The sequence below is a fragment of the Perca fluviatilis genome, chromosome 4 (assembly GCF_010015445.1).
Source record: "Perca fluviatilis chromosome 4, GENO_Pfluv_1.0, whole genome shotgun sequence".
Taxonomy (NCBI): domain Eukaryota; kingdom Metazoa; phylum Chordata; class Actinopteri; order Perciformes; family Percidae; genus Perca; species Perca fluviatilis.
This window is the reverse complement of record NC_053115.1, coordinates 34962390-34981358: the sequence shown is the minus strand read 5'-3', so window position 1 is coordinate 34981358 and position 18969 is coordinate 34962390. Positions and strand designations below refer to the sequence as shown.

Genomic DNA, 18969 nt, shown 5'->3' with positions numbered 1-18969 from the left:
CATTTACCACTGAGCAGATCAGATTTACAATTGAATCACTTACTGTCATTATGACCTTCAGTGTCCTGTAACAGCACAGGTATGGACTGCTATTATTCTGTTTCTATGTCATGTTTTCCTGCTCCACCAGTCTGCTGCTGGATGTTGGTTGTCCTCTTCTCTTCCTCTGTCTCATGTGATGTCACGTTGCGTGGGTAAAGGACAGAAACTCGAAAATCATAAATGGCCCCATCTAAATGGCCACACATAAAACAGTCTGCAAACATGGATCCCATGAGGATTTTTTAAGTCTATCACATGCACTGCAGCTCTGTCTGAATCAATGTTAATATTTTGTCTTTCATCAGGTGTCTCTGACAGTCACAGGACTTCCAGTGTTAGAGAAAGATGAGTCCTACTCCTGCTTTTTCATGGACAGCCACAGTCCAGCCATTGTCACTGAATCTGGGGTCACCTGCCATTCTCCTGACACCAGCCAAGTACCCATGGTGCCTCCTGGACAGGGTGAGCGCTTTGGCTGCATCCTGTGATGAGAATAATCTTTGTGCGTGTGTGTTTTTGTATGTGTGTGTTTGCATGCCCAGACATACAATACACGTTTACACTTCTAACCCAATCCATTTTTCCTAAACCAGCTTACACAGCAGGGAGTAATATTTACTTTAAAGCAAACAACTCCTCAAAAATGTTTTTATCTCGAGATTTTATGCTTTATGATATGTGATTTGGTTTTCCTATATTTGGATGGTTGTTTAGCGTGCAGAGTGCTGTTTGTTATGGTCAGTGGCAATGATAAAAGAAGATTTAAGGGGCTTGTGAATAAAAATTGAAGCCTCTAAAGAGGTCATACTCACTCAAACATTCACGTACACACACACACACACACACACACACACACACACACACACATAAACACAAACACAAACACAGACACTGGTTCCCATGCCTGCATTTCTGAAAAGCTTGTTGTAGTTCTCTGGGAGCAGGGATCAGGAAGAATCAGCCTGGGGGGGTTTACTGAGATATAGACACACAGGCTGCATTTAAGGATCCAGCTGTGGCTTACCTTTACTTAAAGAGGGTTAGTGCCAGCGCTCACTTAATAATAATAATAATAATTAAAAAAATAAATAGCAAAAGACAAGGCCTGTAAGGGCAACTGATTCTCACCTGGCTGCTGCCATCTAATGAAGCTTCTGATGCAAAAACACATTGTACAGTTTTGGAACTCTGCTTTGACTAGTCCGAAATGTATTGAAATGGGGTCGTCCTCATCTACCAGCAAGTGTTGTATGTAAAAAATTTTAAATAAGTAAATAAATAAAAAATACAATTTAAATCCATGTTACCTTATCAGCCAAAGTATGGTTGCAATGAAGCCATCTCTTAAACACTAATTGAGACCAAAGAGACCATTCTGGTATTTGTTTATCCACAGGACAGAACAAACTGGAACCTTAAAGGTGCACTAATCAATGTTTTTATAATAACAAAGGATCAAATGGCTGTGTAAAAGTAAAAATGTATTTAAAAAATGAAAACATTCTGGTTTCATATAGTTTTCTCTTAATGTGGTTTAGGTTATCATTTCTATCAGTTAGTTATTGTGAATAACAATGTTCTAATTTTTATTTCTATCAGTTATAATAATTCTGTACTCAGCATGTTAATCGCAGACATCTGAGAACTTTAAAGAAGTCAAACGGGTCAAAAAAACAATCAGACCAGTTGATCTTATTTGGAAAAAAAAATGAAGGCAACCCATACAATTTTTATTACTCAAACTGTCAGTTGTAAGCATACAGTTTACAAACCAACTTCCTGGTTCGTAGTTGTGCACATGTTTTCTCGTGCAATGAGGAATTATTGCCAACATTTTGGGTGTGCTTACACTTTTATCCCCAAATAAAGTTGTTTAGATAATCTGGTTTTACCATCTGAATGTTGTCCTGTTCCCTGACTTCATAAATTACATTAGTAAGTACAATATTATTGTAACTGATGGTCAGAACTATGAAAACAAGACCCACATTTAGTATTCCATCATTTTTTATCAAGTGTACCCATACAGTGCAGCTTCATGCAGCTTTAAAACATCTTGTGTCTTGTTTATGTCTGCACTCTCTGGGATGAGGATGGAAGATGCACATGGGTTCTATTAGGCCTCTATGTTTTTGCTGTCTAGACCAAACCTCTCCCACATTTTCTCACTGTGTTTTAAGAAACATCGTACTCATCCCAGACTTTCAGAACTGGAGATGATAAGCTTGGCCAAATATTTTCAGAAGGCTGTTCTTTCAGTGTTGTGCTCAGGTGAAACATGATGCTATTTCCTCTCTCTATGTTGTGTTCTCCTCAGACTTTGTCACAGTCACCCTGTCTCTTCGATTCGGCGACATCACCGTCACAGCGAGGGATTTCACCTTCTATGACTGTACGGCTGTTAAGCAGCTGTCTGGCAGCATGCCGTGAGTTACCATGATTTATCAGCTCTGCTCTCCAGTCTCCTCCCGATCTGCTCTGCTCATTGCACACCTTATAATCAAGTCTTGTTCTCTCTCTCTCTGGCTGTTGTTGTTTTGTACCCTATCTGTCTGTTTTGTACCATTTCTTCTCACGTGCTCGACTGCTTTTAATACTGAATGAATGACTTAAACCTCTGAGTAGAGGAGGCTATGAGTCCTCATCACATGGCTCCGCTGTGCTCTTTGACTCTGGGTTTAACTGTAACCACAAAACCATATCGATTGGCTTAGTTTAGAGTAGTCGCCATTATATAAGAGGTGGAAGACATTGGGTCTCATGCTTTTCAAATTTTTATCCTAAACTTTTTTCAGTGAAGATTTCGTGTACAAGTGTTGCACACATCGTTCATATGCACACACTGCCCACACAAAGATGACCCCGAGCTGATTTATATCAGCAAAATATCAATTGTACGTGCCATTTAAGAACAAATGTGTTTGTACGAGTGGTTCTTGGTTCTTTTCTTTAAATAATTGTAATGTAGTTCTAACCCAACTAAGGAGCAAGTTTCAGTAGGCTCAAAATTGAGAAAAAAGCTACTCTGTTTTGATAAATACTGAGTCATGAAAGTGTGTCTGAACATCACTGTGTCGAATGCTTGTTTAGTATCCTACCAGACCTGCTCGCTTTATCAGCCTCTCGCTCTGTCGGTCTTTTCCTCTTACCACCAGAAACTGAGCCTCAATTAAATTAGACCACCGACCTTCTTACCACAGAGTCCAGATTGGCAGCAATTGGATTATTAAACTACAGCAGCTGCATCTCTCTGTTTCTCCGTACCATTCTCTCTCTTCTCCCTTCTCCCACTTCTACTATATTTGACCAATACTTAGACTGATGGACTAAATGTTTTGGGACCACTTAGGTAGAGTTAGGGTAGTTATGGTTTCTCTTTTCTCTTTTCTTTTTGTGTAAATGTAATTGTATAATACTTTTACTTTTTTATCCAAACAATATGATTGTATTTATAATGTGTATTATTTGCTAGTGTCCGCGCCCCTTTACACAAGCTTTAAATAGCTTACCAGGGTGTCCCATTGCATATATCTGCATTATGTCTTATGATTTTACTTCTCTTTTAATTTTTGTGAATTGTTTGTGAATAAATTTGATTTTTTTTTTTTTTACTTCTATTGATTGGACCTCTTCATAGCTTCATTGTTTGCCTCCCCTTTACTTATCTGTCACCTTTCTGCACAGTCCTTCAACAGAGCCTGTAGTTTTATGTCTCTAATCTGTACATGATGTTATTTCTGTGTGCAGTTGCCGTGGTTGTGTTTTGAGCCGATGGGGCTGTAACTGGTGTGTTCACCAGCACTTGTGCACCCATAAGCCCACCTGTGAAGAGGGGGTGATCATCTACAACAAACATGTAAGTTATTCAAACAAAAACATCTGTGCAGCACTCAATGAGATGTAAATTACACACAATCACAGCTGGTGCACCATGTTAAATAAAGCATGTGTGAAGACTTTGTGCTCTTGTGTATTCAAGTTCTTTGGGGAAAGTTGTATTGTAAGTTATTCACCCACGAGCCAAAGGGCTAAACTGACTGTAAAGTTGAGAATTTTTTGATGCGCTCTGTAGATCAGGGAAATAACGTGAAGCATTAGTGGATTGCCTCGCATCACCTCCACAGCTGACCCATCAGGAGGCAGAGAGCATGTGATATGAGGAAAACATCAATAATTTATTCAATAGATATTTTCTTCTCTTCTACTCATTTGAGTTCTAAGACCAAACAAGTTTGGTTTTTTTCAAAACTAAAAGCACTTGATTGTGTTGGTCGGTTGTACTGAGTACTTGTCACAAGTATTTTTTATTAATTAGAACATATTAAGTGAATTAATGGTCAATGTTTTTCTATTTAAATATAATGCATTTTTGCATACATTCATCAGTGCCCATACATGTTTTGTTGTGCCTCATATGCAAGCCAACATTATTTGTAACATAAATCATTGCTGTCATAAGCAACAATAACACAATTCCAGCAGAGTATTTGTTTAACATCACATTTATGTTCAGTTATTGGTTATTTCAATTTTTCTTTGTCTATTAGTTTTTTTTTTCATTTCTGTCTTATCCTCTCCCCATGTCTTACCCCCCTCCTCCTTCCTCCCCTAGTTTAAACTCCCCACCTCAGCTCCACCCACAACCAAAACTATTAAAGTCATCACAACAGCCACTACCACAACGGCTGCCCTGACAACCAGTACCATGACAACTACCACAACAACTCCCACAACAAGTACAACTATTGCCACAACAACAACTGCAGCCCCTGTCACAATAGCAACCACTCAGGAGCCAACCACCCCCCCTGCACCCACTACTCCACCCGCGACCACCACCAGCCTTGAGCCAACCACTCCACCCACCACACTGCCCCCTCAGCCTGCCAGCACCCTAACATCCACCACACCAGCACCCACTCCACCTCTACCCCCGAAAGTCACCACCATAAAGGAAGAAGAGACTGAAGCAGGAGAGCTTTTTGTTGTCACCCAAAGTGACACTGAAGGTGCTGCAGTTACACCCACTGTTGTCATGGTAGCCACAGAGTTGGTGCCTGTAACCATGGCTGATGGTCTAAGTGGAGATCTGGACCCTGTGGTGCCTTTGATCATCCCGCCGCATGAACCGGATTCCTCCACCCTTGAGGTGGTGACAGAGTCGCCCCCCAGCGATGCCCAGGAAGCAGAGAGAGCTTTGAGCCTGGCAGAGCCTCCCACATCGGCCTCTTCGGGCTTCCCCCTGCCCACGCCCTTCTCTGTGGGCGAACCTGGCGACTCCGAGCCCTCCCTCTACCTGGACCTGACCCAGACTTCCACCCTGATGCCCCCACAAGACTACCAGACTGAGGCAGGAAGCCCAGGCACCGACCCTGAGGTGCTCCTCTGGCCAAAAGAAGAAGGAGACGTCCACGCTCAGAGTGTCGTCCAGTCAGAAAATGACACAGCCACATTTTCTGCTGCCACTGTGTTGTCAGGTGATGGTGAGGTCGACCACACCCTCCCATCCTACCCCAAACTGCTGGATACTGACTCAGAGCTGGACTACCAGTATGATCCAGCTGACGCCTTCCTCCCGGTGAGTTCCACCGCCTCCCTCCTTCTTCTACTACTTCTTCTTCTTCTTGGCAGCCTCCCAGCGCTCCCAGCTCCTGACTCTATACTCCAGCTTCCCTGTCTGCCCTTGTTACCCTTTTCTTCCTCTACTGCCTGACACCTGTAATCTTTTTGTTGTTTTGCTTTTGCTTCATAGACTGATTCCATTGTTTTTTGAGTCAATAATGATTATTTTTTTTTTTTTACATTTATTACTTTAAAAAAACTCATTTTAAAAGTTTTCTTGGAGGATGCTGTGTGTGTTTACAGTGAATGAAAGCGTTGCATTTAGACAATATTTCCCACACTGGCTTATATCCTTGTCTGTATATAATGTGGAACTGAAAGACTTAAAAAATGTCTGATCGATATTGGTGTGTGTGTGTGTGTGTGTGTGATCGTGTAGCCAAAATCACCATAAACCTAGGTGTTTTATTTTGAAATTTGTTTTATTTTGTAAAGTATCCAGCTGCACTGTTGCCTTCCTGTATGCAATACGGAGGAAATAGAGCAGATGCCAAAACGATTGCTGCAGCGCCTGGGCCAGCGCCACCGCTTTGCGCCTGGTGTGGCCAGACAGATTGGATTACATGGGCACCGAAATGAAAATAGCCTTGCGGTGTTTCTGGCGTTGTACAGCGCTTTGTAGCTATTGGCAGTGCTTCTGCGTGCGGTCGCGTTCCAGTATGGCACAGTTAACGCACCACGCACTGAAATACAGCTGCAAAGTGTTAAGTAGACTGAGCTATTTTCATATATTATATATATATATATATATATATATATATATATATATATATATATATATATATGTATATATATATATATATGTATATGTATATATATATATATATATGTATATATATGTATATGTATATATATATATGTATATATATGTATATATATATATATGTATATATATATATGTATATATATATGTATATATATATATATATATGTATATATATATATATATATATGTATGTATATATATATATATGTATATATATATATATATATATATATATATATATATATATATATATATATATATATGACAACACCATAAGTGTGCATGATTGCGTATCTTGCTCTAGACACAGCTGAGAAGTCAAGACAGACAAAATCACCATAAACTATAATATAACTAATACATTTTATTTTAAAATGTGTTTCTTTCATATATATATATATATATATATATATATATATATATATATATATATATATATATACACAGTACAGGCCAAAAGGTTGGACACACCTTCTCATTCAATGCGTTTCCTTTTCTTCAAAGTAGCCACCCTTTGCTTTTTTATTAATAAGGGAAAAACTTCCACTAATTAACCCTGACAAAGCACACCTGTGAAGAGAAAACCATTTCAGGTGACTACCTCATGAAGCTCATTGAGAGAACACCAAGGGTTCGCAGAGTTATCAAAAAAGCAAAGGGTGGCTACTTTGAGGAATCTAAAATATAAGACATGTTTTCAGTTATTTCACACTTTTTTGTTAAGTACATAATTCCATATGTGTTTATTCATAGTTTTTGTGCCTTGTGAGAGACTCTACAATGTAAATAGTCATGAAAATAAAACCGCATTGAATGAGAAGGTGTGTCCAAACTTTTGGCCTGTACTGTGTATATATATATATATATATATATATATATATATATATATATATATATATATATATATATATATATATATAGTTTATATGGACAAGGACCCTCTCGAAAATGAGATGATACATCTCAAGAGGTATTCCTCATAAAATAAATACATAAAAAATGGTTTATTGTCTATTTTGTTACTGCTTTGTTGAATGGTCTTGAAGAAGAAGAAGAATGCCTTTATTTATCCCACGAGGGGAAATTCACAATTGTCTAGAATATTGTAATTACTGTGTCATCTTCTTGAATTTTGTCTGGGTGGGTGGTGATGACGAAAGGGGGGGTGTTCATGTTGCATGTGTTGTGTGTTGTTGAAAATGTCAAGCTTTGGTGCCACCCAGTGGTTCAATGAAAAATGGAACTTTGGGGCACAGCTGTGCACCCTGCAATTGTCAAATATTTTAACAAATAAACTGCATCAGAATAATTTGAAAGCTGCAATAATCACATAACATTAATGTAAACAGTAAATTGTTAGTTTGATCTGCAGCATCACTGTGACACCTCACTGGATCATAATGAAACATTGTGGGTTTAAACATAGAGAGAGTGAGGAAGGGGGAACTTGTGTGTTTATACTGTGTGTGTATTGGGCAACAGGGCGACGAGGGCTCCTATGTCAGCTGGGGTTCCTCAGCTTGTCCCTGTGTGGAGAAGGTGCAGGGTTCATCACTGCTCCCTGTCAGAGTGGAGAGGAAGATCACCTTACTGGCCCGCAACCTGCACCTCTATCAGGTAAAACACACACACACACACACACACACACACACACACACACACACACGCACGATGATTCTGTTTGCCTGGCTGGTGACCCCTTCACCAAAAACAAGTTATTGTGTGTTCAGGATCCAGAGCTGGACTATGAGTGTGTGTTGGTGATCGAGGGGCAGACGGTGGTGGTGGATGCCTATGTGGAGACTGATGACATGAATCCATCAAACTTCGACATCACCTGTCAACTACACCAGGTGTGTAACAACACAGACAGATGTATACAGATTTGAACCCCAGGGCCGCTGAGCTCAACAGACTGCCCACTTTTGTCTCTGGAAGTGACGTTTCATTAAATGCTTGCATAAAGAGTTTTAAGCCTGGAACTAAGCTAACCAGCTCAGAGATTAATTGTGACAATAAAACATTTGATTCGGAGCAAAATAATATTTTGAAAACTGCAAAAACAGTACAGGAATGTGTACAGAAACTATCATAGACTTCATTGGTAGAAGCTTGCTCTAGCCATTTGAGAGTGCGGTTAATATTTCAATGATAACCGCGAGTTCCACCAATCGGAGCCGACGCTGTTATGCTTAGAATTGTGGGTAATGTAGTATTTCTCCATAAGATCGTGAATAAAACATGTTTTTCTGAAAACAAGGTTGATTTGTATGAACTTCTAGCTTCTACAGGAGCAGAAACTTTCGTTTCACAACCTCGTAGCTTGTGGTCAGTCTACATCGATTGGTTTAGACATTATGGCTGATGAAATCAAAATCCTTATGGATTTTTACTTGCGGAACAACACTGTTGAGCTCTATAGGACTTATGTCATGAATGATGATAAAGTAATGTTTTTTGAGGCAGGATTAAACTGTGTCTACTTTGATGTCTGATATTATTGCAGTGTAACGAATAGTAATTGTCTTTTTAATGAAACCATTATTTTTCCAGTACACATATTCTGCTCCAGTGGAGGAATACAATGCCATGGTGTACGTGAAGAGGAGGGACACCTTCCATGTGGACAGCTCTCCTGATCTATATGGTGAGGTCATTCTGCTTTTTTGCACTCAACATACAGCTATTATCCTCACCGTCTTTTCTCCAAAGACACTGAATGTTAACACATTTTAACATTGACTGATGCTCTTGTCTGTCTGTCTGTTATGACCTCAGTGACTCTGTACAACTGCTCTGTGGGCCGCTCTGACTGCAGCCGCTGCCACACAGCTGACCATAAGTATGGTTGTGTGTGGTGTGGAGGTGCTCGGGCCAGCTGCTTGTATTCAGACTCCTGTAGTGAATCTGTACAGCAGATGTGCCCTGCCCCCGTCATCCACTCTGTGAGTACTGACCTTTGACCTCTTCACGCTTTATTTTGGGTGTGTGGAAAACACAAAATACAACAATGTAGGTGCTTATAGTCACAATTTATCTTCTTATTTAAGATTATTAATAAATAAAGATTTGTCCTGACTTTCGTCAGATCGAGCCCCTCTCTGGGTTGTTGGAAGGTGGCACAATGGTGACCATCTCAGGCTCCAACCTGGGCCAGAAGGCTGAAGACATCCTCTACTCTGTGTCAGTAGCCGGGATTCCCTGCACGGTCATTCCCAGCCTCTATGAGGTCTCCTCCAGGTAAAGACGAACTGATTTCTGAAGTGTTGTGTCTTGTTTTTAAGGGAATTTGATGGAATCCTTTGTGAATTGACCACAAAACTCACTTAAAAGCATATGGGGGCATTCACATTCACTTAATGAAACATTACCATGGTGCAGGTCTGACTCTGCTTTATTAAGAACAAGTCTGTCCTTCAGAATTGTGTGCAGGACCAAAGCCAGTGGAGGAGAGAAGGTGGGCCATATCTCTGTAAAAGTGAGCGGAGGAGAGTTTGGTGTGTCCAGCCAGACATTCAGCTACCAGGTACATTAGATTAGATTTAATTAAAGTAGATTAGATAAAGTTTTGTTGATCCGTTGTTGTGTTGTTGCAGAAGCAAATAGGCAAAGCATACAACAAAAAACATCAACATATCGGAGACATACAGTATAATAAATCAGAATTCTGATGATTCTTTTCATTTTTAAATGAAACTTTATTTTAATTGATTTATTTAGGTTGAGACAGTTCTAACTGCCTTCTTCTTCATTCCTCTCCTCATTTTCAGGACCCGTTTGTGATGGGGGTGTCTCCTGAAAGGGGACCCAAAGCCGGAGGAACGTCCTTGACGATCATTGGCCGAAACCTGCTGACAGGACGTCCCTCTGACCTCACCATCACTGTGGGAGGGGTGACTTGTCACATGTAAGATTCTGTCTCTCTCTCTCTCTCTCTCTCTCTCTCTCTCTCTCTCTTTCTCTGGGGTCAATGAAGTATCACATAATTTGTTAATCTGTCTCTCCTGTGTGCCTCCTCGCCTCTCTCCTCAGTGTGTCAGAGGTGCAGAGTACCAGTGTTCAGTGTGTGACAGGCAGCAGTAATAAGACAGGAGATCTGCGGGTCACCCTGCATTACGGTAGCAGCCAGCGTCACCTCCACACTTCAGCCTACCGCTACACTCACAACCCCAACATCACCCATGCCACACCAGCAAAGAGCTTCCTGGAGTGAGTCTGGGAATCTGACCTTCATTTCTCAATCATCACCTCTAGGTGTAGGGATACTTAGAAAGTTGTTAGGTGCCAAAAGTGCTGTGAATTTTAAGAGTTTTGTGTCTGTTTAGTGGTGGTCGACTGATCTATGTGTCGGGCCAAAACCTGGACGTGGTGCAGGAGCCCCGGATGGTGGTGGCTGTCTTTCCCTTCACGTCAATCAGCCCAAATAAAAGGAGAAAGAGGAGGAGGAGTGGAGAGCAAGAGGAGGACAGGGAGAAGACTTTTGGGAGGGAAGCGAGGATGGTTCCTGAACCTATCTGTCCTGGAGACCCACTCTGCTCTGTCAAACAGGTGTGTGTGCGTGCGTGTGGGGCCTGCGTGTGGGTGCGTGCGTGTGTGTGTGTTTTATTCTTCCTTTACTGAAGATCTTTTCTGCACCCTCCCTGTCTCATCAGTTCATGGAGCGCTGTGAGGTGAACTCCTCTTCACTGATCCTATGCCGCTCTCCTATGGTGGACTCCTCCATCTGGGGGTCAAAGGTCACAACAGAGTTTCTGCTAGACAACCTGCGCTTTGACTTCAGCAGTCTGAACCCCCAGACTTTCAGCTATGCACGCAACCCAGTCCTGCGGCCCCTTAACCAGCAGGACCCTCTGAAGGCCTACCGCTACAACCCTGGCAGCTTCATCCAGCTGGAGGTCAGAGGAGAGCCAGTGATAGGAAGTAGTTGTTTTACTTAATAAAGCAATGGTGGCATTGGCTAATGTTACAATCCTTTTTAAGTATAAGGGCCCTGTCACATTGAAAACCACAACCAGACTCACATGCTGATTTACCATTTACTCACTACAGATTTGGGTGTTAACAGTGGCTTTTTTTCATTGTGCTAGGACAGAACAGTCACACGAATCAATCAAAATCAAGCAACAGTTATTATTAAAAAAAAAAAACTAGGTGATGCAGTTCTTACAATAAGATTAAAAAAAGGTTAATGTTTTTCACTTTTTTCTCCATGTGTTCTCAGGGGGAAGATCTGGACCTGGCCATCACTAAGGATGAGGTGGTAGTGTTGGTTGGGGAAGGTGTGTGTGCTGTTAAGACCCTGACCAGAAACCATCTGTACTGTGAGCCACCACCTCAGCAGCCTGCACCAGGACCCAACGGCAAGAAACGTGAGGGCTCTGACAATCTGCCTGAATTCACAGTGAGTCCGTGCTTTCACTTCAAAACCACAGAAAACCCATTAATGTGACTCATCAGGGAGGGTGGGACTGTGTGAGCATCTTACAAGGACACTGCTGTTTGTGTGTATTTCAGGTCCAAATGGGCAACCTGAACTTCTCCCTTGGAAAGGTTCAGTATGACAACCTCAGCCTGTCTACCTTCCCCCTGGAGGCTCAGATTGGAGTTGGGGTTGGGGCGTCCATAGTAGCCCTCATCGTCCTCATCATCGTGCTCATTTACAGGTCAGTGGGTGGACCGTGTGTTTCTGTAATTTTTTACTGTGTAGTTGAGCATAGAGAAAGAAAAATGAGACATAATCTGGTCAAATTATAAGTCAGTTAAAGGTACCTTATGGGGTTTTTGTTTTGATGATATTGAGAACTATTTAGGGCTTGGTAATAAACAGTACAATCAATACTTTATAAGTTACGACTTTATAATTGTAAGCCCCTTTCACACATGCAGCTCATTATGTAAATTAGTTTTTTTAAGATTCTTTTTTGGGCATTTTTAGGCCTTTATTGACAGGACAGCTGAAGAAAAAAAGGGGAGAGAGAGGGGGGAATGACATGCAGAAAAGAGCCACAGGTCGGAGTCGAACCCAGGCCCGCTGCGTCGAGGAGTAAACCTCTATATATGGGCACCTGTTCTACCAACTGAGCTATCCGGGTGCCCTTATTATGTTAATTTAATGGCAGTTTAACATGTTGATCAAATGTATGATAACGTTATCTCGGAGCCTGACCGGTCAAATCTCTTCCTCGGGACGGCTGCCTCCGTCTCACATTGAGACTCACCCTGGGTCCGGTTCAGCTGCCTGTTGTCCATGGATATATAATAAGAACAGCCTGAACACGGTTGCTGACTTTTTCACCGAGTGGATGGCACAACTTGACATAGTGAAATGATTTTACTCCGGAGAGCTGACTGACAATAAAACAACAAAAAATATCTGCTCGACATGGGTCCCAGGCAAACAGCGTCTTCATTTACTTTTCACCCTTTCTCTAACTGGGAACGTTGGTATTGGCAGTGATAGAAGAAGTAGGCCTACTCAAAAAGTTTTTGTCTGAAGTAAAACTATGCTCAGGAGGACCCAAAGAAGCGCAGTGTGATGTTCACAAGATGAGTGGTTTTCAAGAAAGCTGCAAGCAGCAATACCACAGGCCAAGCAATCGGCCTGTTCCCAACAGACACGTTTGCTAGGTAACTAGGTAACTAAAGTTGAAAATTAGCCGACTTGCTAACACTGGCACATTTACAGAAATGTTGATTAATGTGCATTGTCCTAGTAAATAAATATTAAATTTTAAACAGGGACTACACTAGTTTTAATACATTATGAAACACTGTGAATGAACACATTTTAATTTGTTGAGATATCTTTCATGTCAGATCAAAAGATTTTTTCTCACAGTGTGTTGTAGAACAACGTCCAATCATCAGACCAGAAGCACTCTATATTTTCACTTTTCATTCATGCCAGCTGCCTGGATGAAATTCAGAAAATCCAACTGAAAACTTTACATACAGCATAGTAGCAAATAGGAATTAAATAAGAGTTGTCCTGCCATTCAAAGATACTGCTCTGTTGGACATTATAAAGAATACTCTATGCAATAGGCTACTGGGAGGGAAGAACATTGTTGATGACACTTTAACTAGTTTATATAAAAGTGCTACAGTGAGCTGGATATTCACGTTTTGGTGTAACTAAATCAGGCAATGTTTCCATCCTGACCCATCCTGAACCAGCATGACCCCATAACTAACTCTGATACTTCCTGGTGGGGGCTTTTTGGGTCAAATCACTTGAGTCAACCTTTTCATCTCACTGGATTTCAACTAATCCAGTGTGAAACTAGTATTATTTGTCCTCCCTTTTCTATCCCTGCCTCACTCTCTGGTCCTGTTTTGTTGCTGCATGTCAGGAGAAAGAGTAAGCAGGCTGTGAGGGACTACAAGAAGGTCCAGATCCAACTTGAGAACCTGGAAACCAGTGTGAGAGACCGCTGCAAGAAAGAGTTCACAGGTAAAGGAGTGAAGTTACATGACAAAGGGGAGAGCAGGAAAGAGAGAAATTAGGTTTGAGAGCCAGAGACAGAAGAACAAAAAGTTTATTTTAGTTTGAGGCCAACAATCTGTTGGCCCTAAAACTAAAATAAACTTTGTTTTCACAATGGCCTAATGAGATTATCCCATTACATCATACCTCCTGGATGGCTGCACCATCCCACATGGCTGCTGCAGAGGAGTTTAATTTTAGCCTGCCAACACTGTCCAGTGTCAATATTTACCAGCGCCTACCTCATAACAGCATACACTTTGAATATGATATATTGTAGAAGCTGAAGAAGCTGAAGACAAAAGAGCTTGTAGCTACACCTGCTGATCTTTCGTCCCTCCTCCTCCACGCTGACTCAGACCTAATGACGGAGATGATGGACATGTCCAGCGACCTGGTGGGCTCTGGCATCCCTTTCCTTGACTACCGGAGGTACGCTGAGCGCATTTTCTTCCCCGGCCACCGGGAGTCTCCACTGAGGAGAGATCTGGACGTTCAGGAGTGTCGGAGACAGACGGTGGAGCAAGGCCTGGTGCAGCTGTCCAACCTGCTCAACAGTAAACTCTTCCTCACCAAGGTAGTCATCAGTGTCATGAGCAGAGCAATGGTTTAAGACGATACCTTCATTTTGAGTAGAGAGATAATTTCCCTTTTCTCTTCCTCTCAGTTCATTCACACTCTGGAGAGCCAGCGGACTTTCTCTCCCAGAGACCGGGCCTATGTGGCCTCCCTGTTGACGGTGTCGCTGCACGGCAAACTGGAGTATTTCACCGACATCCTCAAAACTCTCCTCAACGATCTGGTGGAGCAGTATGTGGCCAAGAACCCCAAACTGATGCTGCGACGGTAAGAAGAAGAACATGGTCATAGTTTAAAGGTGTTTTAAAGATGCTTGGCAGTGATTCAAACTCAGTGTTTTCTCTCTACAGAACAGAAACTGTGGTGGAGAAGCTGCTGACCAACTGGATGTCCATCTGCCTCTATGCTTTCCTCAGGGTCAGTCAAAACATAAGACATGATTTTATAGTGCTGCTACTACACTACTACACATCAACCAACAATCAAATGTGATACTTTTTAAAATCTTTTTTATTAAGTAACATTTTTAATGATTTGATCTGTGTTTGTGAGTGTTTGAGACCTGGGACCTGGTGATAAAATGTGTAAGGGGAAGGTTAAACATGACATGTTTTGTTAAGATGGCCTTAAGAAGAACACGTTCCATTGTAACTTCTTTTTTATGACCATCTTTTTATTAGATTAGATTTCACACCATTCATACAAAAAGGCACAAGTGGTCGAATCAAAGATCTGATTTAATAATGAAAATATAATGTAATAATATATATCCTCTTTACTAAATAAATTAAATATAAAGAAGAAAATGAAAAGAAAGAGACAAAGGGCCCTATTTTAACTATCTGAAACGCAAGTATCAAACGTGAAACGCAAGTAGCTTTGTGGGCGGATCTCGGGCGCTGTTGCTATTATAACGGCGGGATAAATGACTCTTGCGCCCGACACAAATCTAAAATAGGTTGGTCTGAAGTAGCTAGGTGTGGTTTGGGCTTAACGTGCAATAAACCAATTAGAGCGTCATCTCACATTCCCTTTAAGAGCAGGCGCGCTTGTTCCATGGCGGATTGCTATTATGGGCCGGTAGTTTGCCTGGCCGCGCACAGCCGGCGGCTGTCCGGGATTGCGCAAAGTAATAAATGTCCGTCTTGGCTGGGTGGCGATGTTGCTGCAGCCTCTCAGGCGCATCTCCTCAAGTCTGGAGAGGATTGCTGCAGCCATGGAGCGTGGGCCTCCAAACGCACCACCTGCACCTGTTGTGGCCCTTCCTCCTCCCCCCACTCCATCTCCGTCCACCCGCTCCACCAGGAGCGCATCGCGCATTGCCAATCCCACATCCCACCGTAGTTCAACATCACGTCTCCTTAGTTCCTCTAATATTTCCTCATTTATGTCATCAACACATCCATGATTCATGGAATTGTTGTGTAAAACACAACAAGCCACAAAGAATGCTGCGACTTTTTGAGGATTGTACTGTAAAGTGCCTCCTGATCTATCCAAACACTTTATAAGCGCATTTTCAGTAATATTTTTCCTTGTAATTATGTATGGTTTGCAAAAATGGGAACTGCAAGCATGCGCCCCTAAAATAGCATCTGAATAACGCGCTACTGACTTTAGACTAGCGCCACTGACTTTAGACCAGGTTTTTCCTGGTCAGTGGAGGAATTGTTTTCTGAAACTGCAAAATAGCACCAGGTAACGTTTGCGCCGGAACACGCCTTCTCTTTTCGCTGAACCGCCCCCGGGAGCGCAAATACAATCCCTAATTTACCGACGTGCGTCTGTGGAGGGAAAAGTCCGCTGTGCGTCGGGTGCAAAATAGGAATCATACATGCCACAGTGTACAAAGGCAATTGTGCTGAGTGCAAGATAGGGCCCAATGCCTTCGCTGACATCCAATTCATTTAGCCCACCGAAATAGTTCTACATTTTGGGAAATACATTTATTCACTTTTTTGCAGAGAGAAAATCCATACCAGTAAATTTGAAGCTGGAGCCAGTAGCTGGTTAGCTTAGTCAAGCAGTAACTTCCTGAAGTCTTGTAAAACCAGCTGAGAATCCAAAACGTCACTCTTCCCAGCTAAGAAAAAGTCCAGCACATAAAAAACACAACATGTTTTTACACTATGCATTTTGTACGAATTAAGAGATTAAAGACCAGATATGACATGTTAATCAGTGAGCTATGGAGGTGCTGGTTGGAGTCAGGCTAGCTGTTTCCACCTGTTAACAGTCTTTGTGCTAAGCTAACTTTTTCACATTTAATGTACAAATATGAGAGTGGTATTGATCTTGTCGTCAAACTTTGGCCAAGAATAAGTGTTTCCCAAAATGTCGAACTGATCCTGTAAGGTCATTTACAGATTCAGTCAACATTATTAGAACTGAAAGATGATGAAAAGAGGACACAATGTTAAATAGATAGAATAGAGTGTGTGTGGGTATATCCTCTTAAAACTTGTCTTAGTAGCTGTCAGTCATCACTAAACAACATAATGCTTGGTAGACAAAAATATCTGATAATACATCAGTCACTTGACTGCATGTTATAACATTTTCGTATCTTAGCATATTAGACTCTGCAGCATCTCAGAGTTGATGAACAATATCTGTGAAAAATTTGACCGTATGACCTGAAAGACACATTACACCCCTGGTAGCTCACCTGGTTGAGTGTGCGCCCCATGTACAAAGGCTCAGTCCTTCCTGTCAAATAAGGAATGGGGGTGCCTAAAATCCCACCCCCCTCCCAAAACAATTTTTTTATGCATTACACTATTCTCATCCAGTCTGTCCATATGTCATTAAATCTACTTTCCATACAATTACTTTTCCCTATAAGCCCAGTTTTTATAAAACAAGAGCATTCGCAGGTGTGATGTGATGAAAGTGAGTGGTACTCCCATCAGATCACATGGCTGTTTGTAATTGTTAAAAAAAAAAAAAATTTAAAAGATGAACCAGGTGAATTATATGTATATGGTAGTTCTGCCATTATACCAGCGATTGTCAACTGGCGGCCCGCAGGCCACATCCAGCCAGACAATGCTTTTTACAAAAATTGTATCCTTTAAAAGAAAAAGAGGAACTCCTAAAGCTCCGTCTTTTGAATAAGTCAGAATATGTTAAACATAAAAAAAAAAAATTCTTTTTGTATAGTTCTTTAAAAATAAAAAGGAAACTTGTTTTGGGGAGAATAAAACTACTCTCGGCTGAGTTTTCTTAGTAACCTTACCAAAAAGCCTCAGGATGGTCCAAATGTTGGTATAATATGAAAATGGCTGGTGGATTTAGGACAAAAAATTATAATTTATGACTGAATCAAATTTGAACATGTCTGTCAATGGCTTGTTGATCTTTACATTGTTAGTTAATTTCCTGTCCTGGCCTGGGCTGGGACACACATTGATACGGTTTTGATAAAGTACTTATTGGACTATTTAACTCATTGCACTTACAATAACAACTCAATTTAGGTCATCCTGTACGTCTCATTTCCGGTTTTCCCTGCATCCACGTGTGTGTTTGTGTGTGTTTGTGTGTGTGCACGCGTCAGTCATGGGGGGGACTGAGCAGCCCTGCCCGCTGCAGAGAGCCGACAGGATTGAAACAGCAGCCTCTTCAGCGGCTTTAGAGTGAAAAAAACGCTGATTCCTGATAGACTATGATTTTGTAGAATGTAATCTTTCTGGCTTCTTTTTCAAGTTGCAAGTCACTGATTAAAATAGATAAAATAATGTCCTTGTCGTTTGAGCCCTTCATTCTATCCTGTAGAGTATTAGGACAGTGCTAATTGTGTGTGTGTGTGTGTGTGTGTGTGTGTGTGTGTGTGTGTGTGTGTGTGTGTGTGTGTGTGTGTGTGTGTGTGTGTGTGTGTGTGCGCGCGCGTGCGTGTGGGTGTGTGCATTTTAGGACTCAGCGGGGGAGTCTCTCTACATGCTGTTCAGGGCCATAAAGCACCAGGTAGATAAAGGACCAGTGGACATTGTGACCGGCAAGGCCAAGTACACCCTCAATGACAACCGCCTGCTGCGAGAGGACGTGGAGTACAAGACCCTGGTGTGGAGAACTGACTTCATACCAAATGATCATTTGCATCTTATTGAAGAATCCCAGACATCCACCATGACCTTCAGGAAGTTGTTGTTTCCTCTTTCACGTTCTTACCCCTCTTACTTTCTGTCTTCTTTTGCAGACTCTGAATGTGTTGGTGCAGGGTGGAGGAGTGAACGAGAGCCAGCCGCTGCCCTCCAAAGTGTTGGACTGTGACACCATCACACAGGTGAAAGAAAAGCTGCTGGATCAGGTGTACAAGGGCACCTCCTTCTCCCACCGACCCCACGCAGACTCATTGGACCTTGGTAAGAATTCATATACACATTACACACCTTAAATTGCCTAAAATCAATTCTAGCATTTTTGTTATTCATACTTATATCTGCGACCGTAAAGTGAGAGAAATTGTGAAATG

The 18969-nt window shown here is 41.7% G+C and overlaps 1 protein-coding gene across 3 annotated transcripts in view; it reads left to right on the top strand.

Annotated features, from left to right (window-relative positions):
• plxnb1b (plexin b1b) overlaps nt 1-18969 on the top strand; it is a 204034-nt gene that overhangs the window by 170445 nt on the left and 14620 nt on the right. For 2 of the 3 annotated variants that reach the window (XM_039797857.1, XM_039797858.1), the window contains 22 exons: nt 348-504; nt 2360-2468; nt 3790-3898; nt 4655-5620; nt 7913-8047; nt 8161-8283; nt 8984-9077; nt 9209-9375; nt 9519-9670; nt 9851-9956; nt 10201-10337; nt 10463-10639; nt 10756-10978; nt 11083-11325; nt 11652-11831; nt 11945-12093; nt 13783-13883; nt 14276-14493; nt 14584-14762; nt 14846-14912; nt 18411-18557; nt 18694-18859. In XM_039797857.1, the coding sequence (XP_039653791.1) occupies nt 348-504; nt 2360-2468; nt 3790-3898; nt 4655-5620; nt 7913-8047; nt 8161-8283; nt 8984-9077; nt 9209-9375; nt 9519-9670; nt 9851-9956; nt 10201-10337; nt 10463-10639; nt 10756-10978; nt 11083-11325; nt 11652-11831; nt 11945-12093; nt 13783-13883; nt 14276-14493; nt 14584-14762; nt 14846-14912; nt 18411-18557; nt 18694-18859 (4105 nt within the window). The remainder of the gene's footprint in view (nt 1-347; nt 505-2359; nt 2469-3789; nt 3899-4654; nt 5621-7912; nt 8048-8160; nt 8284-8983; nt 9078-9208; nt 9376-9518; nt 9671-9850; nt 9957-10200; nt 10338-10462; nt 10640-10755; nt 10979-11082; nt 11326-11651; nt 11832-11944; nt 12094-13782; nt 13884-14275; nt 14494-14583; nt 14763-14845; nt 14913-18410; nt 18558-18693; nt 18860-18969) is intronic. The other variant, XM_039797859.1, reaches the window with a different exon arrangement.